The sequence below is a fragment of the Poecile atricapillus genome, chromosome 1, assembly GCF_030490865.1.
Source record: "Poecile atricapillus isolate bPoeAtr1 chromosome 1, bPoeAtr1.hap1, whole genome shotgun sequence".
Classification (NCBI taxonomy): domain Eukaryota; kingdom Metazoa; phylum Chordata; class Aves; order Passeriformes; family Paridae; genus Poecile; species Poecile atricapillus.
Window position 1 is genome coordinate 64,846,210 of NC_081249.1, and position 13,772 is coordinate 64,859,981.

The window sequence follows — 13,772 nt, forward strand, 5'->3', positions numbered from 1 at the left end:
AGATATTATATTTATTTTGCTATTTTATTGCCCATTCATTCAACTTCATGATACCCTTCTGCAGCTCTTTGCAGCTTTTGTCTTTACACTCAAGTCTGAGTAAATCAGTCAGTAAATTCTGTCCCTTACTTCCCAAATTCATTTCTAGAATATTTATCAATACTTTGACCAGGACAGAACTAATTTTTAACTTCATTTATAATATTTTAATTAGTCTTCCATAATCAGCCTTTCTTTTTCATTTCACACAATTGGACACTTGGCATGAGATGTTGCTAAAAGCCCTTTTAAGATTTAAGCAAACTATTAGCCAGATCATCCTGACATACATGCTCAGAGATTCCTCCAATGACCTGTAACAGATTTCATGGTTGTAGATCCAATACAATACTCTTTCATTATGTTTTATGTCAATTGGCAAGGTACTGTCATCAGTATTTTGAACCTCTACAGAAATCTCACACACAGGTGTGGTGGATTTTTTTTTTCTTTGAACCAAATTTGCCATTTTCTTTCTCTCCTGTGATTCTAATGCAGTTCCAGCACAAATTACTATTTCAGAAATCTCCTGAAAATACTTAATGACCTTAATGAACACCTGCTAGTAACTTACCAGATTGTTTCAATAAGCCATTTACTGACACTTAAATTCAGCCAGATATTCTGATTAAGACCCTGTCAAAAAATGTTAACAGCATGAAAATTTTGCTAAGCACTTCAACAGCAAACACTGATAAATACTTGGTATCTGTTCTGGTCTATTCTTCCACCTTTACACCTTGACCATGTAGTCACCCAAATTATCTGACAGCTGTCAGAGACAGTACTGTACTGAGAGCTAGGAGCAGGAGTAAATTCAGTCTCATCAAATCAAAAGGGGAGATAGTACTACTCCTGTACAGTACACAGATATGTTTAGTGCTGGTAATCTAATATCCAGACTTCCTGTTGCACAGTAAACATTCTTCTGCATTTGTTTGTTTTTATTAAAAAGTGCTATGAAAATATTTTGAAATTAAAGTCTTATCAGTTTTCCATTGCAAATCAAGTTTTCCAATCTATACAGTTTAGATAAGGAGCAGAGCAAGAGATGACTCAGTCATCATCTGTAAATGACTCCATGGGTGATAAGAAAAAAAAATTGCTATATTAAATCTCTAAGATACCTGGAAACAGAACAGAGGATGTTGAAGACAAATTAATCCAGTCTAAATATAAAGCCACCCCTTATTAATGTTTATTGACTACTAGGAAGAATTTAAGTATACAGACTCCAGCTATTCAAGAGATTTCTCAGGTCTTAATTAGATCGCACCACAGCTGAGACTGAATTACCAGGCTTATTCCTGTTGTAACTGGGCAGTATTTTTCATTTCTGTTTTGCAGATTCAGTTACACAATTACATGTGGTTTCCTCCGACTTGAAAAATGTGATACTATGATAAAGAGTATCTATTCAATATCTCCTTTGTATCAGTGTTACTTTGGCTTTAATGCTGTAACAAATCATCCTGTGTGCATAAATTAATATACTACTTTAAAATTTCACATAAGACTGATGTTTTATGAACACTGAAAGACTGAATGATTCAAATATATTGAATCATATACCTGAAGAAAAGTCTGTGTTCTAACTTTATTATGGCAACTACTGGAAAATACAATTTTTGCAGATGCAATCTCCCAAAGGAATAGAATAAAATAGAAATACAAAATCAAAGCAAGGTTTTTTCAAACAAAGGCTGAGAAAGGAAAGGTAGAATAAAATTGGTGAATGAGATTAAGTGAGCTTAGCTCTAATCTCACTCAGGGTCACCTCTGTAGGGAAATACACTGACATCACTCTCTTGGTATAATTATGCTGCTACAGTTATACTATTATAAACTATTATAATAATTCCAAAGCAACATATCAGCATTAATTCCATTGAAACCAAGGATGTTAGGACTACAAGAATCAATTGACGATATCCAGTTGTCTCTGGACATTGAATTACTGATTTTTTTCCCTAGGAAAACCATGGAAATAAAAGATGGACATAAATCCAGTAATAATTGGTCAAAATTATTATGACTCTATGATCAGCTTATGCTTAAAGCAGTCTATTTTGAAAAGAGAGAGGAAGTCTGGAGCAATTAATCATCTTTGTTGACCCACAGAAGACGTTCAGGAAGCAGCAGCTGTTAGGCCTGTCCTAACACACTGAGTCTCTCAAGCATCAGCAGGGGTTTGGTGCCCTCTTATGTTGGGTACAGGCAATTTGAGGGATTGCAAACACTTCTGGTTCATAAACCACTTGAGAAGACTTCTGGGGATACAAATTGTTAAGAAAGTAAGTGCTAACTATGATAAGTGACTACTTAATGCTTCAGAAAAGGTTAACAACCACTGTAAGGCAGCAAACTTGCCCAGAGGGACAATTAACTTCCAGCAATGAATAAACCCAAGAACATACTTTTGTCCCCTTCCCTTCAGGTTTTATTGAGGTGGTTCAGCCTCACTAACCTGATCTTGCATAGCACAAACCAGACTCAGGCTTTTTCTTCTTTGGCCAAATATTGTGAATAAATTTGTCACTATGAGAACACACATACAAAAAGAGGCATGAAAAAAACCATTATGAATAATGAGGCACTGGCAGAGGTTTCCCAATGAAGTTATGGATACCCCATCCCTGGAAGTGCTCAAGGTGTGGTTAGATGATCTGAGCAACCTGATCTAGTGCAAAGTTTCCTGCCCACGACAGAGGGAGTAGAACCAGATGATCTTGAAGGTCTTTTCCAACCCAAACCCATAATTCTGTGAAGAGAAAGGGCTGTGTGATCTGGTCTTACCTCCTGGAAACATCATCCAGTTAACAACCTAGGTAGTTACTCAAAAAAATTATCAAAAAATAAAAAAATAAAAAAAAAAAAAAAAAAAGGCTTGCAGGATTTGGGACAACAAAATACAGAGTATTTCTATTTCCATTAGTTGAATACTCCAGTGATTACTGTTCACACCTAAAAGCTGGCACTTATTACCCAAAGTTAGATTTCTGGACAGTTCTAGCAGTCACCTTAGGTTTCTCTGTTACCTAGTTAACACTGATAAAAGTGTGTTATTTTTTTCTTGTGCAAATGTTTTTAATCCATACAGAACCCTTCTTGGTCTTCTAAAACCTAGACTGCTCAGCAAATCTTTTCTGAAAATAAAATCTGATTTGGTATAAGAAGTGTTTTGTTAGTTTCTTTTTAATTTCCCTATTACCATCATAGGGGTATACACTTTAAATGTTCTTTTTTTTCATACTTGGCACTTAGGTAACTCATCATTTCATTCTACTAATTCCTCAGAGGGAAACATATGAGAGATATTTACGTTTCTGTGTTGATACATAAATTAGAATGCAAAAAGAGATTGGCCACAGAAATAGGGATGTATAAAGATAACGTGGAATTTTAGATTACATTTAAATGTTGGCATCAGAAATTATTACATACCTTATTTAAGTGCTGAGGTCCCTGTATTTAGAAGAGCAATCCATTACAACGGAATGTATTTACATTCATACAGAAATAAAACACCCAATACTTCAATAATGGGAAATTCTCAGTTTATTTTATCAAATTCTCATACTATTGATTTCTTCAGAAATCGGTTTCAAGGTGATATATAAGAAAACATTCAGAGAATTAGCAAGTTAGTGCACAAAATCATTTTCTCAGTCTGGTCATAGACACAGAGATAAAATAGAGTCTAATCATCTCATAATTATCAATAATAAGCATCCCTTGTCCCTTGTTATCACAGATACTCAAATGCCTAGTGGCAAGGCACATTTTGGCACCTTGGCCTATTTCAGTAAAGCCACACAAAACTGGATGGGTGCTCTCCAATTCTTGGGGCTGCAAAAGCTCATAAAAAAGAGCTGAGAGCAGATCCATGCAGCAAACAGGAACTTGTACAAGTAAGTTATTTGTCAGCATCCAAAAGTGCACTATATTGCCTTACTGAACACAAAAACATGTTCCCAGAAAGCTTGGAGTTCTATTTTCAAATGGATGTGACAAATTAAAAATAAATAAGGAGAGGATGTAGTGAAGCAAGATGGGTATGCCTGGACCCCCTACACCACCAAGATATGCTCAAATATAATGATTTTACAGTAAAATTTTATAAAATAAACCCACCTTATGTAGACAAGAAATAGCTAAATTGCACACAGAACAGAGATCCCTGAGCTAGTAAAAAACTAGTTAGAAAAGCCACACAACAAACTGTGTGAACATATCCACATAGGTCTAGAGGAAGTGCTGCTACTTTTTCAGCAAATAAATATTGCTTACTAGCTCCCATTCAAGACCACATGAGTGGTGGACCGTATTTGCTAGTGTATAACCTTGAAGTTCTGCTTCTAAAGCTTGAGTGAGGGCAGCCCCAGGTGGGATCTGGTCTTATTGTTGTGGATGTAGCCAACAACAAAGCACTCACATTTAGTGCATTAATCTCAAATAGTGCTGAAATCAGGCAGTCAGGCTCCACAGCTGAGTTACTTTCCAGAGAAAATACAAATCTAACTTTTCTCAATAGCTTTTCCATCTGCTGACTCACAAATTCGTGATCATAGGTTGAAACCTACAAAATTAAATAGCATTTGCTTCTGATAATGTTTACTGAAGCAGGTATTTCCCATCACTACAATTCCATTTTCCATACTCCCTTTTTAAGAAAGTAGAAAAAAGTACCTCTCTTAGCTGGTAATTAGCATTGGAATGATCCACACAGTAGAGTGTGTGGAAACAGCAAAAATCCTCTCAAATGTTTTAAAGAGATAGAAAATATGGAATGTGGATCCACAGTTTTAACATGGTAATCAGTTAGCCATGGTCTCATTGCTGCCTTATCATCTTCCCCATCCCAGTTTTCCCATATCTGGTTCCCTCTGTTCACTATTTTGAAGTGAACTTAAAATCTTGTAGCAACATGTAAAGAAAGCAGAACCATTTTGTTCTGGGAATGGAGAAGCAGGATTTTTTAGGACAGAGCTTAGAGACATCTGCTATAATATAGTGTAAGAAACTTAACTCTACACATTAATGGAGTTGATGAAGTCTGAGTTCTGGAAATAAATTGAAACAGATGCCTTGCTGTTAACAATTTCTGCTGTTAACAGAGCTTCAATTAAATCAGAAGAAAATCATATGTCTCCCAGTCCCTACTGCTGACTAAGACTTTCCTAGCAAACTGCAGATTTTTCTTGAGGAACTTACGTGGCTCAAACCTCAATATGTTCCACTATGAAATCTTATGGAACAGAAAACTCATGCTGATATAAATCAACTAAGGTTAAGAACTGATTTTGTTAAGAATCAGTACTTGGCTGCTGTGCAGATACTTTTAATTTAGTTTGAAGCGTCTAATATCAATTCAGCTCAAGCTTATTACAGACTTTATGGCTTTAGCTAGAGCTAAATCTGTGAATCTGAAAACAGATTTCAATACTTATGTCATTAACCACCTAAGGCAGATGCCAGTATCAGTGCTGACACCAATATCCAGCAGCATCTAATTTAACACTGAGACACATCCTTATATTCTCTGTTGGACAGTATCAGCACAACCATTCAAAAAACAAAGTGAAGAAACATTGAAATGAAGTGCTCTTGTCCCAGGAAATAATTTATAAAACTTCTTTCAGACATTTCTGATCATTTAACAACACAGACAGTCTAAGTAGAGCCCCAAGTTGACCCCATATATTAAGATCAACAGTTGTGTTTGTAAAGTTTTATGTAATAAAATTAAAATGCTTATTTTATAATAGCAACAAAAGTAAAAGCCACCACATCATTACTTAAACAAGTAACAGCTCAAGACCAAGCATTTCTCCAGAACTCCACAACAGCTAGGACAGAGTCTTAGCTCTAGAGTTCTGGGAACACTTGTGCAGTGTCTAAGGAAACAAAAGCTATAAGGATCTCTAGGAAATGTGGTCATAGGTCTTAAATGTCACACAGCTTGTGCCATGGCAGTTGTGGGAAACCATCAGCTTAAGGGTACATATTTTTGTACTTGCTGGGCTCCAATCTCTGCAACATAGACTGCTCCATGCCTCATGTCTACATCCACAAGGTGTGGTTTGGTTTCATCAGCCAGCTGGACACTGTGGACCATGACACAATCCCCAATGGAGCCAACTGGAGGTGCTGCCAAGATTGCCAACCGGTTGATATTCAGCTGAGCTACAATCAGGTATTTGTAATCAGCAGTAAACCTGTGAAAGATAAACATATTTTTGAACTATGAACTCCATATGACATCTCATTTTAACACAAACAAAACCTCTTTTACAGTCACAGTTTTAAAGGCTATGACTGTCAAAATGATATGTAACATTGGAAATTAAGTTGTAAGCCTCGCTCTTCATCATTAAGACACATTATGCTACAGAAAACTCATTCAAGAAAATCTTTCTTCCTGTAAAAGCTGCAACAGTAAGGTTAATAACATAACGACTTTAAAGTGAAGCTCCCAATCCTGCATTCAAATCCACAGGGCTTGTTACACAGCCAGGATTTCCCTGTCAAGATGCAGCTGTGCAGATCTTTGCATATGTTAGGATACCCAGCACCTTATTACACTGGTTAACTCCTTGTCAGCAGGCATTAAATTCATCAGTAAGAGTACACCTTATTTATGTAACTGCATGCTTCTAGAACTGTTCAACAACACCTGACAGAGTAGGGTCCATCTTCTGAAAAACAGCCACTCCAAGACCCAAGCCATTCTCCCGTGACTTTATCAAAAACTTGGATTCTCTTGTTGCCTCTGTCTGCAACCCATACCTGTTAATAAAAAAATCATGGCTGTCAACAAATAGAACAAATTAAATGCATTTGTTTCTTACAAGACCAAAGTGCCCTGTAGTAAAAATGGAAGAATGTACTCTGGAAGAATGTATACCTTCCCATTCAAAACAAAATCAGTAGATCCGACTTCCAGATATAAACCAAAACTGACCTGTAGTTAACATACACAAATTATTTTATTCTACTTTAACAGAGCAATCAGTGCTTTCTCTTCTTTTCTGTGGCTGTATTGATATATTTGGTAGGGTTTTTATCCCTACAATGAAGACATATTTCCACCTATTAAATTCTGAAGATCTGTCTAAAGGTCTGTCACCTGCATTTTGTTTTCCAATGGTAGTCTCATTTCATGATCATGATCTGCAAACACTCCTGATATACCTAATACTGCGACAAACATTGAGCCATTTAAACTCTTACAGCATGTTTAGCTGTCTAAGCAGTTTTGTCTCTGTCCCACCCTGTGTTAACTGGGTCCACAAACACTGCAAGCTAGCAAAAGCACTACACAGTTCAAATGAAGGCATTTTTTGTGCTACAATCACTGAAGTTTTAGCTGTTGACAAATCATCAGTCTGATAAGTAAACTTCATGACTTTTCTGGGCTATCACCAAAAAGGGAGCAATAAACATAACCTTACATCTTTCATCACTGTTTTAAAATGAAGCACTACTACAGCATTCTCTTACACTACTTATGAATTAATAATTAATTCTCAATCTAAGCTGATGATCAACACTATGCTGGCAGTAAAATCATAGCTCATCCCAGTCATTGTCTTTGAATGAATAAACTCATGGTTACCCTGCAGCCTAAAGTGACCATGCTCCTCCAGTTTTTGCTCCCACTCTGCCAGTTTTGGCAGAGAATTGATTTTTATATGCACTTATTCTGATTCAGACAGCATCAGCAGAATTAGCTTCAACCAGTGGTGTTTTAGTGAAGCAATCTTATTTCCCCTGAAACAGATTAAGAAGTGACTGCATAATTCCTCTCTAGGACTGGCAGACCAAAAGCCAGACTACAATTAACACCTGGCAGAAGCAATCTCTTGGAATGCCTTGAGCTGGATGTAAAAGAGAGTAATGTCCACAACATAACTAGAGCCTCACTACTACCTAAAGCTTATTTGGAATTTGCAAATATGAAATTAAAGCCTCCTGAAGTGTAGTGACTGAGGATAACAGACCACCACTTTGTCATCTAGCAGGATCGTCTTTAATAAACACACTGGAGTATTTATATGTTTCTTTTGTGCACAAGTTTTAGGATCAACTACACAGCCAGCCAGCAGGCGAGAGAAAGTAACCACAAAAAAACCAAGGAGAGTAAAGCTGATGTTTCTAGCTCTTATCATTCATCCCACACACATTCACAGCCCAGTTTTCTGGGTTGTACATCAAAGCACAGGTGTTTATGGCTGGACTCAATCCTCTGGTATGCACTTTCCCATGGGAAAAGAAGAGCTGTTAATCAAGATCAGGATGGCCCGAGCAGGCTGCTGCTTCTACATGAAGAAACAGAAGTGCTTTTATTTATTACAGAACACACTTCTGTAGTCTCACCTGTGGCAACCTGTTACAAACTGCAGGAGGAACACTCCTGCAACACTGTTGTTGCATGGACATTGACAGTGTAAGTTGTCAGGTTCCTGGTGTAAACCTTGGAGTCAGCTGCTTCCATAGAACCTGCAGTATGAAACTTCAGCTTGGGACTATCACACTGAAAACTGTAAACCCATTAAGTGACACAGATCACAACAGTTTAAACAAAAAGGAAATGCATTTTGTTTTGTTCAAGTCTGTTGAAAGATGAAATAAAAAAATTTCCTTAATTCTTTACCCGTCCAAAAGCATCCACTGTTACACTGTGAGGAATCTTGAACTGACCAATGCCGCTCCCATTTGTTCCAGTCAGCCATATCTCTTTGTAGTCTAAACAGTGAGCACCATGAAAAAAAATTAAAAAATCACAGTGAGAAAACAACAAATAGCTTTTAAGTCACTCTTGCAAAGTTACTTTGGGTAATTTGTAAAAGGTGAGATTTCTAAACTGTTTAAACACAGTACTACCAATACATAAATGTGAGAGAAAGCATGACTACTACAGTGTTATTAGTGGTTTCAGGATTATGGCTACAGAAAAGTAGCCAGTAGTACACAAGAGCCATACTTCAAGGTTCTGTTAAGCACTGAATTAAAAAAAAAAAAAGGAAAAAAAAGGAGTTGTCTGATTATGCTATTCATTTGTTTCTTAAATTGATTTTTGACACACGTTACCTGGAAGTTTTTACTTTTAACAATTTACTATTATGTAAACTAGGTTTTAGGAAACTATCTGCTTTATGATAGCACAATGGAGACACAGTAGCTCCTCCACTATTCCAACTGTGAGCAAGTGCAGACTCTTTAGTTACTGCCCTAACTGAGGAGTATGAGTGAGCTAATTAGAATCACAGAACAATGTAAGTGTAAAAGTTCTCCAGACACTGCCTGGTCCAACCTGCTTCTCAAAGCAGGACTTTGATAAAAAATCCAACTCTGAAGTTAGATCAAGTTGTCCATAACTCATCAGCTTTTGAGCATCTACAGGAATGGAGACTGCAAACCATCTTTGGGCCACCCTGTCATTCACTGACAACCCTTACTCTGAATGTTTTCTAACAAAAATCAAACTGGAAATTCACCCCTCTTGAACCTTTTGCTTTGTGTTCCTCATTTTTCACTGCATATCTTCAAGAAACATGTGTCTCTGTCTTCTCTCTAGCCTCCTTTCAGTGACTTGAAGACAGCAAAAAGACCTTAGCTTTTTTTTTCATGTACACTAAACAAAGTCACTCTCTCAGCCTCTTCTGATGAAAAACTAGATTTCTCCTGAAGTGACAAGCAGTAGAACAGAATCTGATTTAATAAGGTCTTCAAACTCAAGTTAAATGACAATTCTGCCTAGTACTTGCTTAAAAGTATTCCCGAGTCATGTTATTTAAAATCTAGTTTTCAACGGTCAACTACAGCAACAGTTCCTTTTTCCATACCATCTGACAGTTTGAGCAATCTGTTGTTCATTCCTCCATCTCCATCAACAACATAGATTTCTCCAGTTTCCTCCACAAAGATGTCTGCTGGTTGATCAAACTGCAGGGGAATCAAACTTGAACCAGCATTACCCGGTGTGCCCAAAACCTGCATAAGTTTACCCGAAGGGCTATACTGTTTCACTGTGTGTCCATATTTCCCTGAATCAAGGAAAAAAGAAAGTGCAAAAACATCTTAACGAAACAAAATGCAAGTATTAAAACTAACTGCAAAGATTTAAAATCCAATACTCAAAAGTGATATTAATACATTTAATAGACAAAATTCTATAATGAGATTATGACACTGGGTTAGTAAATCCACAGGCTATAACACTATTCAACCACTGCATTAAGATCACTAAAACTAGGTCTAGGTCTATCAGTCTTTTCACTTATACTTCTGGGCAGCAGGGAGGAGTGCTGACTGAGCTCAGCAGCTGTAAGCAGAAACACAGCACAACTCATGAAACTTCAGATTATTTTGTGCAGCACCTGAGAAGTCTATTCATGGCAAGAAAAGCACAAATCTATCTCAGAATTGCTTAAGAGACTTAAATAAGCAAGTTGTTTAAAGCAATATTACATTTTCATCTCCACTGAATATTTCTCATATCACCACTGACTCGATCTTCTCGAGTGTGGCCTGGCTAGCTCAGTGATGAGGTTTCTCTTCACTCGAGTTTTGAGCCAGCAAATGTTTGTGGGGTTCACTGATTTTCTTCAAGAATTCAAGTCTATAGAGCGAGTAAAGAAATCAGGGGGGGACTCTCTCTCTGGTTTGCATTCCACAGTTTATTTCTGTGAAGGGGAATCCAAAGGACGAGAGACAAAGGATTTGGGGTCTGGGGGGTTTCTTTTAACAGGGTTTCTCGGAGGGTGGGAACATCAGAGAAAGAACCAATTATTTTTCTCAGTTGGTACATCTTACAAACTTTCTACAAATCAAGGTTACACACACCAAGATAAGAAATAACAGACACCAACTTCTTCAAATGCCCACAGAGGTGTAGGAGTATTCTCCACAGAGGGACAGAGGGGGAGAGAGGGGGGGGCTTGGTTTCCTGGCAACACAGGGGGGAAAGAAAGGGAAGGCAAGGTAAGCATGCCCTCCCAGCTTCCATAGCTCAGAGGCATTCTGGAACAGGAAAAACAAAGTTAGAAACTTCCGTGTTGGAAAGAAGGGTCTCTCTTCTCCCAACCCCGTGCTTTCCTGGGCTAAAGAAACTTCAAGCAGCTGGAAATGCCAGCAGGGTCCTCTCTTTACTCTATCCAGCCTCTCGCCGTGGTGCTGAGGAGAGAAACTTCAGTAACCATGGTAACTTGACACCAGGTAAACAATTACGAGAAAGAGAAGCTGGGGGGGGGGGGGGGGGGGGGAAATCACAACTAAAAGATGAGAAAAATACATTTCAGGCTATCAACTACAACACACCACCATGCATACCTGTCCCAACATCTGTGATCCACACTGAACTTTCTGTTGCAGTGTTCCATACAAAGATACCATGAGGCATTTCAACTGTATCATTCCAGGAGTGAAGAAAATAGCCTTCTTCTGAGAATACAAGTACCTTTGGCACATTTTCTCCCCGCTGAAAAGGCAAAAAAAGTTGTAAAGAAAACATATTAAGTAAAAATAAAAAAAATAAAAATAAAACTTATAATATAAAATTCCTCTTTGTGATATTTTTGCAATGCTTCATGAATTGAAAGAATCTCCTGACATAATTGTCTGCTACAACTCTTTTTCCAGCTAGAAAAGGAAAAAGAGATAAGGGTCTAAATTTAGCATAAAAACCTTCCAGTCAGTCTAGACTTTCACCTTACATCACACAGAGTCCAGCTTTCAGAGCAGCCAAATGCCTGCAGCTACCCTGCTCTTCAGCTTGAATTGTGATTTTGTGTTCCTGCTGAAAAGCATGCCCAATGTAATGGAACTGAAAAACTGCAACAGTTCTTATTAGCTACAAGGCACTCAAGTACTCATACCGTGCTTTATGAGAAATTCCTACCACATCCCATGGAGAGAACATCTTATCCATGGCCTAGAGATACTCAGACATGGACCTGGGTACAGGAAATAATTTAACTCCAATTATTCTAACTGGTTGAAAGAGCTGTGTGGTTTTGATTTCATGGGACAAGGCCTCAAAGAATGGAAGACTGAGTTGCCCCAAATTCACATTTTATGTTACAGGTAAGGGAACAAGCTGCTGCAACTCAGTTAAGTTGGATACCAGAGAAATGTAACACTTTAAAAAAAAACAAACCACAAACAAATGTTGTGCCAGAGCTGTTTTCAAAAATAGATATAGCAGAGACATCTCTGCTCATATTTTCTCTGTTTTTGATACAAGAATTATTCATACATATAAAAACATGTAAATAAAGATGTATTTATAAACACATAAATATCCTAATCTTAACTAGATCCTTTAAAGGCAAAAAACCCACAAAACAACCACAGGGAGAAATACAGTATTCCCACTCACTTGTCCTACATAGACCAAACTATGGAGAGAGTCAACAGCAACACAAAATGTTTGGCCAGTGAAGTGTTCTGGAGTTTTAGGCCAGCCTATGTCCAGCTTGTACATCTGCTGCTCTCCCCTCCAAGGAAAGAAGTACTCTGCTTTTAAAACCTGAAAATACAAAATAAATATATAGTATTCAAATTCCATGAGGGTGGGGTCAAAGGAAACAGCAGCTGAAAGCAACCGCGTGTCAAAACATCATAAATTAATTTATTAAATTTAAATTAACAAGACAGACAAACAGCAGCAGGCTTGCAGCCAGTGGTTTGGACTGCAAGTGGGAAAGCTTCCACAATCTGAAAGCTAGCTAATCAAGTCCTTTGGACTGGGGACCTCTGGAATTAGAAGGCAAAACACACACCCTGAAATTTCTTCTACCAGAGTTGCTGTTAATATCTGTAAATCACTCTCCAAAATGAACAGTACAGGTTTCAAATGCACCAGATTCAGTAGCCACTTCAAGAGGTGAAAATAATAATAATTAAAAAAAATAATACAGGTCACAAAAGGAAACTACAGCTTGGAAAAGAAGAAGTGTAAAATGCCAGAACAGTCAGATTCGGGTCAATGTGTTTAAATTATACTGGAAAAAATAATCTTGCACCGTCTTGTTCTATTTTTCCAGCAGCAGAGTGGAAGCTAAGCACTGCTGTAAGGTAAGCATTGAAACAGAGCACTCAGCACAGAGCTAAGAAATAACGCAGGAGGCCCTGAAGGCCCAGGGCCACCTGGTATTCCTGTTCCTCGCCCTGCCGGGACCAGGGCACACACTGATGACACAGAGCTGCGGACAGACAGGCTGGGCTATTATGAAGCAAAACAGCAGCAGTCAAGCAAGGAAAACACCCGTCAGTATCGAGCGGGAAATTATTCGCCCACAGACTCCTTTTCCCTCGCTGGAGAGCAGCACACTGCCTGAACCCCCTGGAAGGGGCCGCCCAGCGCAGGCGGCGAGGCTGCGAAGCCGCCCAGAACCGCAGCCTCCGCCTGGAACCGAGAGCGAACGGGTCCCGGGGCGCCGCCCGCACCCCCCCCCGCCCCGCCGGCTCCGGCCCCGCTGCCCCCCGCCCTCCCCGCTGACCACCCTAACCAGAGGCCCCGGCACGAAGCCCCGAGCGGCAGCCGCGCACCTGGGAGCTGCCGAGCACGGCCAGCAGAGCCAGCAGCGTCCCGGCCATGGCGGCCATGACAGCCCCGGCCCCGCGGCCGCTCCCGCCTCCCGGGGGCCGGCCCGGTTGCCATGGCAGCCACGTGGCCGCGGCCCCTCCCACACCGCCCCGGCGGCCGCTGCTCCCCTCGCCGTGCCGGG

The 13,772-nt window shown here is 39.1% G+C and overlaps 1 protein-coding gene across 1 annotated transcript; it reads right to left on the bottom strand.

Moving 5' to 3' along the window:
• Positions 1–3,579: 3,579 nt before the first annotated feature.
• On the bottom strand, positions 3,580–13,702 carry NHLRC3 (NHL repeat containing 3). The gene is made up of 7 exons (XM_058842120.1): positions 13,594–13,702; positions 12,422–12,571; positions 11,374–11,521; positions 9,888–10,088; positions 8,696–8,787; positions 6,716–6,828; positions 3,580–6,257 (listed from the first exon to the last, which is right to left on the bottom strand). The coding sequence occupies exons 1-7, from the start codon at positions 13,648–13,650 to the stop codon at positions 6,029–6,031; spliced, it is 990 nt and encodes a 329-aa protein (XP_058698103.1). The 5' UTR covers positions 13,651–13,702; the 3' UTR covers positions 3,580–6,028.
• Between the last annotated feature and the right edge of the window lie 70 nt (positions 13,703–13,772).

Coding starts and splice junctions, on each gene's coding strand:
- NHLRC3 (XM_058842120.1), bottom strand. CDS start 13,650: ATGGCCGCCATGGCCGGGACGCTGCTGGCTCTGCTGGCCGTGCTCGGC. Junction 12,572..13,593: donor CCGTGCTCGGCAGCTCCCAG/GTGCGCGGCTGC, acceptor TTGTATTTTCAG/GTTTTAAAAGCAGAGTACTT. Junction 6,829..8,695: donor CAGTGGATGCTTTTGGACGG/GTAAAGAATTAA, acceptor TTTTATTAACAG/GTATGGGTTGCAGACAGAGG.